The sequence below is a fragment of the Mustela nivalis genome (genome assembly GCF_964662115.1).
Source record: "Mustela nivalis genome assembly, chromosome: 7".
In the NCBI taxonomy this organism is placed as follows: domain Eukaryota; kingdom Metazoa; phylum Chordata; class Mammalia; order Carnivora; family Mustelidae; genus Mustela; species Mustela nivalis.
The window spans coordinates 60,817,654-60,830,720 of record NC_139026.1 but is presented as its reverse complement, the minus strand read 5'-3'; the positions used below and the strand labels follow the sequence as shown (position 1 = coordinate 60,830,720).

The following is a 13,067-nucleotide window of genomic DNA, read 5'->3' as shown; positions in this document are numbered from 1 at the left end:
CATAAACATAATATAGAAACACACATACACAATATAAACTTATCTTGCTCTTCTGTCTTAAGAACTAAAAGATAATGGGGAAAAAGGATGGATTTAATTGAAAAGAGGAAACTCATTCAAAACCTCATAAAACTGAAAGCCTATGTTGTAAACTATGGATAATCAAATTTCATAAAAAGTTTATATGTGTTCATTGACACCATTTATCTTATGGTACTATAAGAAATTACTGTTTAATGCATTTAAACATCCTTTCTACGGCTTCTTCCCAATATCTTTTGGTCAAACAAATCTTCATTTCTGCTTGTGTTAATCAAGATTTCAAAAAGCCATCCCCGTCAGTTACAGCACAGGTATCATAGCCTCTGCAGGCACTATTTCACGCTCTCTTGTCTTTTGACTTTATACTGACTGCTAAGACAGTTACAAAAACACAGCAGGAAAAATTTACTTGGGCTCATTGCGTGTATACTAAATGGCACATTTTTTCTCAAAGTGGGGATGGGAGTAATGTATCCCCACTATATTCTAGATTGGAAAATTAAACTTCATGTAAACACATATAAATGAATAAAAATGATAAAAAAATGTTATAACTATATATCCCCACTCTAAAATACTGCTTGCCAGTTACATCTTCAAAAGGAGGCATAATTTAAACAGCAGGTCACTTTGAATTGATCTAGAAATGTGGGTATCTGGAGGTTAAAAATGTAAGCATTACAAATATACAGTAAAATATCCTGGATTTATGTTTCATTTCAAGACATTACTTTCACATCCTCATGCAAATGAATCTGTGACTATTTAAGGGTATGCAGTGATTAAACAAAACTTTCACAGAAATGAATTATCACATGAAAAATGAATTTAATGACAAAAGTCAGAATACTTGTGCACTATTTTAACATAAAGATTGAGTATGTCCTAAAGTGTAAAATGTCATTCTCAATTAAAGCACCTAGATCCAAGAAAATAATTTGTACTCTTTTCTGGGGGGGGGGGGGGAGTGATGAAAAGTTTTAAAATGCTTAGAGTCAGGATAAGAAATTAAGATAATGCCAAAATTAAATTTTCTCATTTATAAGAAATTAGAGATATAAAGCCTTTAGTTTCTAAATGTCCAAATACACTTAATATTTAAAGTTAAATGTAAAACAGCTTTACTAAACCATGGAATGTAAAATTTGGATGTAACTAGTGAATAGTGTTATACCTAGATTAAAAGATGAATTCTATCCTATATCCCAGGGTCAACAGAAAAATGACCAGGATTTTAAAATGGAAATTTAGCAATGTGGAATATAAATTTAGGTTATTAGTATACTATTTTTTAAAGAGATTTTATTTATTTATTTGTCAGAGAGAGAGAGAGTGAGAGAGCGTGCGAGTGCACAAGCAGGGAAGCAGCAGGCAGGGCAGGCAGAGGGAGAACCAGGCTTGCCGCCCAGCAATGAACCCCAGGTGGAACTCTATCACAGGACACTGGGATCATGACCTGAGTTGAAGGCAGCGGCTTAACCAACTGAGTCACCCAGGCATCCCTTAGTATACTGTTTTTATTTAGGAAATCTTATTGCATATTCATTTTCACATCGGTTGGCAAATTAATAAAAAAATGTGTATTATGTTATCATTTAGGAGTGATAGATCCTTATAGCCATATAAATATATTGCACAATAAGTTAGATTTATTTCATTGTTTCTCTATTTTTAGTACCACTAAAAAATTTATTTAAACTTTTTATAAAATTATTCAATAAAAATATTCATTATTAGACACTAATAAAATCTTAAAATAATCAGCCTTGCACGATGTATTGCTTTTAGCTATCAGAAGAAAAGAATAAGGAAACAAGATTATTCTTTAAATAATTAACTTTTAAGCATGGCCTATTTTTCATAACTGATAATAATTACTGAGGCTCTTCTTTTTTTTTTTTTTTAAAGATTTTATTTTATTTATTTGACAGACAGAGATCACAAGTAGGCAGAGAGGCAGGCAGAGAGAAGGGGAAGCAGGCTCTCTGCTTGGCTGGATCCCAGGACCCTGAGACCATGACCTCAGCTGAAGGCAGAGGCTTAACCCACTGAGCCCCCCAGGTACTCCTACTGAGGCTCTTCTTAAGATGGGTATAGATTACTTAAAAAATCTCTTACTTAAAAATTTTAAACTAATTTTAACTAAATTTTAAAAACTTTAAAATTTCTTACTTAAAAAATTTCAATCTAGAATTGAAGAAGTTTGCTTACTTACTCATCATTATGAAAATCCTAATAAGAAAAAAGTAATTTCATGAATATTCTCATTAAGTTCTGCATAATCATGTTTCATGGCAAAACTTTCCATTTTTGAAACTCATCTCTAGCAAAAGAAAAAAAATTCTGGGTTTGAATACCTTTTTTTGAAGTACCTCATGACACTAGAAAAGCAAATGAAAATGGGCTATATAGAATTTTAAAAGCCTGAGGCATGCTCAAGCTTCAATTTGAGAAGTGTATTATACAAACTTTATTATTGACATACATACATGAGGATAAAATATCTAACAATACTTAAAAACATGGGGCTGCCATTAAATTACTTTTGTTAATAAAAATCTAACTTTCTACAGTATCCTTTTAAAATATACATATGTATATATTTTAAAATTCATAAATATATATATGTAAACCCCCAAAAAAGGGCTTTGGGGAAATATGTGATAAAATTAGACATTTTATGAGGACTCAAAAAATGCTCACAGGACTGTAGGTATTTGTTAAAATTAGCTGTACCTTTAAAAACAAGTATTTATTATTATTTTATAAAAACTCTAGTACAAAAAGGTAATTGTAAAAGATGGTAGAATGATTATTAAATGTAGAGGAATCTTTCAACACAATGTACACTGATTTAGCATTTGTTTTGATTCAGCTTTAGGTCCTTTTTATATTACCAATTCTAAAAAAATTCCCGCATAGGTAATTTTTCTGATGTCCTCTTTTTTCTAAGAAAATGCAAACATAAAGGTTCACCAGTGAGAAACCCCAATGGCTATGATTCAGAGTAACAGATCATAAAACATGATATCATCACTATATTTTCAGTTGTATTTCAGGAACCTGTGATGCAATGTCAGAGAAGCACATTGTAAGGGTGTACAATATAAACTTCAATGAAGATTTCCTTTGGATAAGAACATAGTAATGGAGGGGCGCCTGGGTGGCTCAGTGGGTTAAAGCCTCTGCCTTCGGCTCAGGTCATGATCTCAGGGTCCTGGGATCGAGCCCCGCATTGGGCTCTCTGCTCATTGGGGAGCCTGCTTCCTCCTTTCTCTCTGCCTGCCTCTCTGCCTATATGTGATCTTTGTCTGTCAAATAAATAAATAAAATCTTAAAAAAAAAAAAAAAGAACATAGTAATGGAAATCTGAAGAAAAAAATAAGATCTAATTTCAACTGATGCAAATTAATAAACAGGGTTTAGGAAGAGAGTCTGAAGGTCATTGTTATCCACCAGTGGCGTCCCGTAACAATTAAGTACTTTATTAATGGCTGATTTTTTAAAAAAGGACTGCCTGAAGACACCACAACTACACAGGACTGAGAGCCAACAGGAATTATTACCTGGTGATCTGTGGCCTATCTCATGCCCATGAATGGGTGCTGATATTAGCCATTCAGATCTCTTTGTACAATTTCAGGTTTTTCTTTCAAGTATTCATATACTTAATAAGAAAAGATAATAATGAGGAAATATATTTATATAAATCTATAGTTCTGTTCAGTGACACCAGTATGTAAGACTGCTCTCAGATACTGTCACACTTTGGGAGAACTCCAGTTAGAACTTTTAGTGCAACTAGGTAATTTCAATCAGCAATGATTTCTGCATCATCAATCCTGATGACTGATCAATATAAAAAAGAAAAGCCAATCCAAACCAAACTGAAAACCCAGGCTATTATTCTTACTGAAAATATAACCTATTATAGCAACATGCCTTTGATCTCTAGTCATTTAGCATTACATAAAATGATAAAGTAACAGCTTCAGTCACCACTGAGAAAGGTATCAATTCCAGAACATGGGCTAAAGGTTCTCAGCAGTGGCATTTTGGAATGAAGTGTCAAGGTTCTCCAATCCGGTTACTTTAAAATACAAAGATTTCATGTTCCTTTGAAAAGTAAAGCTGTTTAACTTTAAATATTTAACACTTCATTTCTTTATTGATAGAAAGCTTTGCTCAGAAATAAGAGTCCCCTCACAGTCCTACCAATCGCTGTACGGCGCCATCAGTGATGCTGGACTAAAGCAAACCAGAGGCCTGGAAAGCCAGAGAGTTCAAGGTGCTTTGTTTTACTAGGTGCTTTTTTGTATTTTAATCAAAACACATTCATTTTTCATGTTAGTTAATTTTTCTTCTTCTATATGAGCTTTAAAGTATTGTATCAGGTCATAGGCCACAGTAATTTGAAGGTGTTGAAGTGGAAGAAGCTGATGTTGCAAAACACACAGCTAAGAACATTTAGACCATGAAATACCAAAAAACAAAACAAAACAAAACAAAACAAAAAACCCAAAAGAAAAAAAACTGGATAGGAATGTATAAAATGACTTCTTTTGCAGATCTGCAGATTACGAAGGTCCTAAATTAAAGCCAGCCAGCTCCATGGCATCTATTTTCAGTTAGGGAAAAGAATGAGGTAAGATGATGTATATGATAGCACAAAAATGACAGATAAGAATACGGGGAGAAGATATTCCCAGTATGTCAAGAAGTAGCTCTCTTTAGGTCTGACTATACCACAGTATAGAAACTAGATTTCAGTAACTCCCATACAAATATTATCTATTCCTAAGAGTGGGGTGGGGTAGGGTGGGATGGGGGCTGTCCCTAAAAGGAAAAAAAAAGATTTTTTCAAACTTTTCCCTAGAAATCAGTTCTAATGCTTTTAGAGTTAACCGAAATTAATGGCAACTAGTAAAAATTTTGCAAATGTACTGCAGACCTCCAAGTACGTATCAATCAAATACTCTGCACAAAAACTTCAGGAAAATGGCACACTTAATATTCAACAGCAAAATGTTCAGCAAAGCCATGCTAAGAATACTGCAGCATCTTAAAAAGCATGGATGAATTGCATTTTTCCAAATAGACAGAAACAAAAAAATGAAATAAGAAAACACTAATGTTATGAGTAACTCTGGGGGTAAACCAAAACTGTCACTGAGGGATTTTGCAGATGATAAAGCAGTATCATTCACTGTCCGAGACCTTACTTGCTGGTACAGTTGGGGTCTTAGCGCCGAGTTCTCAATCATTGTGTGAACCATGGTGATAATAGGTTCATTTTCTTTCATCTATTTCAAATCAGGAGGAGCATACAGCAAACATCAGTTTACAGCACAGCTAGATTTGAAAGACGACACTGTAAATATAGCCTCTACTTTAATATCTTCCTAATAGTGCAGTTGTTTACATTTTACCCCAAGGTTGTACAGATTTTAACTTATATAAACCATTTCAAGCAAGTATTAAATGCTGTAAAATACTTCCCAGGTTATAGAAAAGCTTACTAATTGCAATATTGCTGCAACTAGGTTTTACTTTATAAATACAATGAATATAGTGGATGAATATTCTTACATATACTAGGACAGATGATAAAGCATCATGCCTTATTCAAAGAATAAACTATAGGATGAAAACCTACTTAAAAGGAGAAAACAGTATCATTTAATTGATTTAGTAAAAAAGCTTAAAATGATACTCAGTTCTTTGTGTAACTGATCAGAAAAATATTAGTTTTCTTGTATTAAAATTTTATAATATTCAATATATCTTGTCATTTAGATAATCACATATTTCACTAAGGTTAACTTTGATAGACATCTGTACACAGTCTGCTTTGGATCTTCTTACAGTATAACACAACATGCAGAATTATTTCAAGGACATGCAAACTAAAATTTATTGAGCAAAGTCTTGATGTATCTCCCTGGTTCCTAAAAAGACTGAAACCATGTTTCACATTTCCAGCTAATGTTGTACTTAATTACTGCCTCTAGAAAAATATTTGTTTTAGGAGGTTCTGGACTCAAGAGATAAAGCATTCAAAAGAGAATCATCATAATATACAGAGAGTAAAAGGCCAATGATATTGTACCATTTGTATGTAGACAAGTCTGTTTATAATTGCAATGTGCAACATGTACTTTACATGATTTTCAATCTGCAAATTATAGAAAATAAGCATTTTATTACAGTTAACAAATGCTACTTTACGGATTCCATTAAATCTACAATAAAAGTTTACTAATCTTGAGACTAATAGATGCAGAATATAAATAAAAGATAAATCCTGAAAAGTGTACATCTAGACAATTTTATTTTCAGCCTAGTTACCAATATTTCATGTCAATAAAATGTTTTGATTGTCAAATTTGAAAATGGTGACTGGTTTAATTTTTTTAAGTTTCATTCAACCTAAATAATTTATTAAAAAATAATTTATTTAAAAATCTCAACATCTGCATATCATTTAAATATAAACTTCTTTTTCTCCTCTGCAACGCTATTTAGTAAGGGACTAAGGCATTTACAGGTGACATTTCATGTACACCAGAAAGAGATGTGTTGATTCGCAGTTCAGGGTAATTTTTTTTAACAGTGTTGGAAAGTAACTTATAAACATACAACTACAGATGTAAATTTACTTTAGGAGAAAAAAAACTTTTATCCTGGGAATTTAAGACCTCTTTAAGTTTTCATATGCCTTCTATGTTTTAAGGGAACATTAGTTATCTTAGTCAAATGTAGATCTTGGATTAAGTACAACTGTTTTTTGTTTTGTCTTACTCATTTGACTGTATTGATACACACTTTATATAACACAGTAAGCTTAAGTCCCTATCCATTTTAAAATTTAATTTTCCAAGCAATCTCATCATTACTATTTTTCCAACAGCATACCATGGAATAGTCAAAATAATACTGGACTCAAATTTTTTTGCATTGGGTGAAGGTCAGGAGCATGAATGTTGTAAGAAGTAACAGAGATCAGAGAGTATCCAAATGTAAATGATACTCAAGGTCAAACTGAAACTGCCCATCGAGTCTTGGAAACCTGGCACTACTGATCGGCCCTTGTGCCAAATGGCTAGGTCAACATGGTACACACCTCCAAGTGGAGCTTCAATACAGTACAGATTAAGGATAAATGTTCATATTCTAAGGCTGGCAAATTTCCTTGAAGGGACAATATGGTTTCTACAGAAGGGTAATCAAGCCCAACTTATTTAGTGGACTACTTTGAGAGGGTAAACATGCATGTGTATCAAGGGATGCCATATTTGTGATTTTAAAATGTCTGTTTGATTTACATGTTAAAGCTTATTAAATATTCAGACACCGAGAAGGGGCCTTTTTGCAAGAAAAACCTAACTTAGGAACAGAAAAACTAAAAGTAAAAATAGTGTTTAAATTATACAAATTGCAAAGTGATTCAGAGATTATTTCAGAAATTGATTATTTTTCATTATGAAAAACTTCATACATATCAAATCCTAGATTATTAAAATTAGAAGTCATCCCTAGAAACTGACAATTTAGTACAACAAAGGAATAAAAATGTTAGCGGTAATTATTTTGAATTGTGGGACTGCAAATTTTCTCTTTCTCTATACTTTTCTCCATTTTCCAAGTTTTCCCCAGAGTAGATATTGATTTTCTAATTAAAAGAATATTACTAAAGAGTCAAGGATAAAGATATATAAACATGAAATAAACAAAATTAATGAAATAATCATTTCCTCTGAGAAAGAAAAATCTTATTAGCACCATGTGTTCGTATCATGTTCAAGGCTGGGAATTAAGGTGGGAAGAAACCTACTGGATTTGTCTGGTGTAGTAAGGTCCTTACCTAGAAGAATTCTTATAAACCTTTATTCTGTCTTAGGAATCTGTATCCATATCAGAAATTTATTAGAAAAAATGTTAACTAATTTAAAAAAGTAAGCTACCCAACACATTTGTAAATATATAACTACCTGTAATACCGTTTCTACCCTTTAAATTATTACTTGAGAAATCAAAATTCAAGTTTAGACCAGGGATTCTTAAGCCACATACACACCACTTGAGGAACTTGAAAAGAATACAGATAACCCTGATTCCCAGATAATTCTAATGGACAATTTGAGAATCTCTGATGTCATTAAAATACCAAAGTGACAGGATGGTCTAAAAATTCCTTTGCCAGAACTTTACCCCACTATCTTAATACCATCTAGGATCCTTGTTTTCAAATCAGAAGAGAATTACTGGATTTTTTTAACTTGAGCATGAAATTCCAACTTGCTCATTGTACTATGCATTATGTATTTTTAAAGTCATTATTTACTACTTTAACTGAAAAGCTATCGTAATGTTTACATAGCCAAAGTCAGATGGAATATGCTGTTTCAGGGTAAGTCCTAGAAGTTAGTTTCAGGGCACCTTGTTGGCTCAGTCAGTTAAGCATCTTCCCTCAGCTAAGGTCATGATCCCGGGTCCTGGGATCGGGCTACCTGCTCAGTGGGAAGCATGCTGCTCCCTCTCCTGCTCCCTGTGCTTGTGTGTGTGTCTCTCTTTGTGTCAAGTAAATCAGCAAATAAAATATTTAATAAAAAAGAAGCTAGTTTCCAAGTATTAAATATAGAATATTTGAGGGGTGTTTTAGTGAAAGGAACTGCTAGCCTGTTTCTAGAATATATTTGGAGATAAAGCAGATCCAGTATTTCCAATTCAATAAATCTGCAAACGGTGAAAATTCAGTCAGATCAGTGAAATTGTTTAATAGGGACCAAACTCATTGTATGGGCTCCTGATGATTGTGTTTAGTTTCCAGCTGTCACACACCACATGCAAAGAGAGGGCCACCACACAAAGGACCGCTCCCTTTCAAATCATGAACAGCCCACTGGCTAGTTGTCCTAACAGCTCTTGGTTAGGTAGATGTAGTGCCCTCAGAAAATCTGAAATCTCACTGCTTCTGCCTTTCCGTAAATAGTCTTATCCCATCTCTTGCGTAATTATGGAATCATTATTAGTAAAATGGAATCCCAGGAAGTATATGAGCTGAAGAACAGGCACTGTTACCAAATTGTTTTACTTTAACACTATGAGAACATATTGTACATATGTACATATGTAACTATGTCGTACTTCCTAGGATCTTGAACAGAACTTCCCAACTGACACCTGTGGGCAGGGAATGGGATACAGGTGTGTGCAGATAGGGACCACCTCAGTCCTCAGTGGGCCTACATGCTCCTGATAGCACCTCCTCCAGTTCCCGCCAAGGTGCTGTATAAATACCGTCACTTTCTATGTGTGCCATACACGAGAAAGGTTAGAGAGCACTAAGACAGTGTTCTTATTTCAGAAAAACTATGCTTTATGTCTTTGGTGTTTATTGTGGTAAATATATTTACCTCAATAGTTTTCAAACCTGACGGAAAAGAAAAAAAAATCACCTATGGACATTTAACACGGTATCAAGGGCTGGGCTCTGGCAATTCTGACTGGGTATTCGGGAAAGGAGGGCCCTGAGAATTATACTTGCTTTCTGTCTTTCTGAAGGATGTCCACTGATAGTTCTGACAGGAAATCAGGCTTCATAACCATATCTTGGCACTAACTCAAGTAATTCAGGACTAATTCAACTGTCTCCCAATAAAGATTTTTTCAAGGTCTTGATGAGTCGGTACTAAATGTTAATCAAGCTATCTGCATAAATACCAAAAGATGAAAAATTCCAAACTAATTATCTAAATGCAAGTGTTACATCTACATTAAAACAACTATCTTTATGTGAGATAAAACATTAAGATACTAAATCCCCTTAAAAAAATCAACTGACTCTCATTATTAATAATATTGGTGGACTGGGGCGCCTGGGTGGCTCAGTGGGTTAAGCCGCTGCCTTCGGCTCAGGTCATGATCTCAGGGTCCTGGGATCGAGTCCCACATCGGGCTCTCTGCTCAGCAGGGAGCCTGCTTCTCTCTCTTTCTCTGCCTGCCTCTCCGACTACTTGTGATTTCTCTCTGTCAAATAAATAAATAAAATCTTTAAAAAAAAAATAATATTGGTGGACTCATCAGAGTTATGGGGGACCTGCGGTGTCAAGAATCCTACTGCCAGTTGTATTTGTTTAGCAACTCCTAAACACCAGTTTCAAAGTCTTTATCTTGGAAATTAGTCAAGCTACTAATGCAAAAGGAACAGATATTCTAACTCATGAGATAAATGCTCCTGAATAATTTTGGGGTAAATGATAGAAAAGAGAAAGATTAGCAGTGAGCAGAGTCAAGACATTCATATAATTTATCCTTGGAGGAGATTAATTCTTGAATCCTCCTTTAAATATAAGAAGTGGTTAAGAAATGGCTTAATTGGTCTTTAGAAGTTTATATAATGAATTGTCTAGAATTGTGTTTTGTTGTCCGATAGAACTTTCTGATGATGAAAATGTTCTATATTGCTATAGTCCAAAATTGTAGCCATGTGACTCTTCAGCCCTTTTAAATGTGGCTAGTATGACGGAGGGGGGGGCGGGGGGCGGAGAATTTTACTTTTATAAAAATGTAACTATTTTAAATGTAAATTTAAGTAGTCACATATAGCCAGTGGCTATGATATTAGACAGCAGGCTTAGAAATTCTAGACAAGTAAATTTAGTGTAATTTTTCCCCTGATCTGGATCTTCTTCCCAGAAGGGGAAAACATTTGTGCAAGCTCTGTCTTGTATGTCTTGTAATTGAGTCTGAGTCTGAATGCTGTGCTAACAGCTTCCTCCTTTTTGGGAGCAGGCAGCCTGGATGACTCCTTTCTACCCCACAGAGCTTTTGTCCTGATAACCAATGAGAGGACTCATTTCTGTGCTGTCATTTTCCATTTAAATGGAAAATGGACTTTTCCCGAGTTCTTAATGACTTCTTAGGAAAAGAATTTTTAAGTTGAGAATCTGTCTTAACAATAGCAAAAACCCCTGATGGCCTAATCACTGAAGAATTCATTTCTCAAGAATGTCCTCCTGCGTCTAGATCAATAAACTCCTAAGAAGTGTGGCAAGACTAAAACGCTAAAGAATTTGACATGCCTAGGGTGAAGCTTTGAGGAATGCAGGGGTCTTTATAAACAGGTCATTTAGATAATGACAATGTAAATGCCTTCCACTCTCACTCCAGGAACATCTGAAAGTCCAAGAACCTGAGATTGAAGGGTATGACTACCTATTGAAACTATTCATTGTTTAACAGGGAGCAGGGAAATCTGAAGTGACTTTTTAAATAGAAGAATGTAAATAAGTCTCTTTATAACTGATGGGGCTGGAGGTCTATTACTGTGAAAATCTTAAAGCAATCTGAATAAACTGTCCATGCTATACAGGCTTTCTAAAAGTAAAGCTTTGGGAAAGTATTACTACTGTTATATATTCAGAAGAATCAATGGTACTTTAAAAGATGCAGCTAGACAATATAATATTTTCTCTTTTTCTTTTCCAAGGGAGAAAGATGGATTAAAAAAAGACAAACAAAAAAGGAACAACAAATTGGGACACTAACATAGGTGTCAAACATACCTGACACGCCCTTAAGGGAAAAAGCAGAAGCATTTCTAAACAGTCAGTATTGGCTTCAGGACCACCGATTATAAGGCCCATTTATGGAGAAACATTATAAAAATACCCTGAGCCCAGCAGGAAAAAAAGAGGGTAATCTCTGTACTCACAACATCACTTCCTGCTGGATTTTTAGAGCCCCCATTTTGAGAAATATATACTGCTGGTATATTTGAAGGTCTCAGGTAATGTCTTTCTAAATAATTTAGTTATATAATTTACTCACAGTGAGTTTCACCCTTTTTTACCAAGGGTCTTTAAAATTTTTTTTTTTTTTAATTAAAATCCTTTTCACTATAGGATAAACTTTATAGATCTGATTTTTACTTTGGTGGCTTAAACTATTTTCCTTATTTAATGACCCATTTTTTTTTTTTTTTTGTATTTTATGAACCAAGGTGACATTTTTTTTTTAAAGATTTTATTTATTTATTTGACAGATAGAGATCACAAGTAGGCAGAGAGGCAGGCAGAGAGAGAGAGAAGAGGAAGCAGGCTCCCTGCAGAGCAGACAGCCCGATGTGGGGCTCGATCCCAGGACTCCGGGATCATGACCTGAGCCAAAGGCAGTGGCTTAACCCACTGAGCCACCCAGGCGCCCCCCAAGGTGACATTTTAATGCTCTATAAAAAAGCAAAGTTACATATCAAATATCCACTATACTAAGAGGATTTTATGACTGATTCTTTTTATTATTATTTTTTAAAATATTTATTTATTTATTTGAGAGAGAGAGAGAGAGACAGTCAGAGAGGGAACACAAGCAGGCGGAGTCGGAGAGGGAGAAGCAGGCTTCCTGTCAAGCAGGGAGCCCAATGCAGGGCTTGATTCCAGGACCCTGGGACCATGACCTGAACTGAAACCAGGAGCCTAACGACCGAGTCACCCAGGCGCCCCTAATGACTCATTCTTAACCACTGTTTCTTCAGCTTCAAGGAATAGATTATTATCTGATGCTACTACCATTTTTATTCCTGGGATTCACAGGCAGCCAGAAACAGTTAAAGAACTCAAAATCCACTTTGTAAAAATGTATTATTGTGTGTATTATGTTTAATACAGTTGTATTTTTCTCTTCTTTGCATGTGTTTTAATGATACCATTTTTAATTTTTAGAAACGATTTATTTGAGAGAGAAAGAGCAAGAGCAAAGGAGTAGGGGGAAGGGACAGAAGGAGAAGGAGAAGCAGACTCCCTGCTGAGCAGGGAGCATGATGCAGGGTGCAGGGGCTCAATCCCAGGACCCTGGGAATCATGATCTGAGACGAAGTCAGACACTTAACGGACTGAGTCACCCAGGTGCCCCATCATTTTAAAGGGACAAACGTTCCAAGAGTGAAAATCTGGTATCTCTGTTAGTAAAAAAGGTTATTTGTTTTGCTGTGGGTAAATCTGCTCTAAAATATATTCATGCTTTAA

General features: G+C 34.8%; 1 protein-coding gene across 20 annotated transcripts in view; it reads right to left on the bottom strand.

Annotated features, from left to right (window-relative positions):
- Positions 1–13,067, bottom strand: part of PLEKHA5 (pleckstrin homology domain containing A5) — a 237,422-nt gene that overhangs the window by 40,354 nt on the left and 184,001 nt on the right. For 5 of the 20 annotated variants that reach the window (XM_082740611.1, XM_082740622.1, XM_082740628.1 and 2 more), the window contains 2 exons: positions 5,265–5,345; positions 29–64 (listed from right to left, as the gene is read on the bottom strand). The exons of 9 other annotated variants lie outside the window; for them this stretch is intronic. In XM_082740611.1, the coding sequence (XP_082596737.1) occupies positions 29–64; positions 5,265–5,345 (117 nt within the window). Of the gene's footprint in view, positions 1–28; positions 65–5,264; positions 5,414–13,067 lie in introns of those variants that run through there. 6 more of the 20 variants (XM_082740625.1, XM_082740626.1, XM_082740630.1 and 3 more) reach the window with 3 other exon arrangements.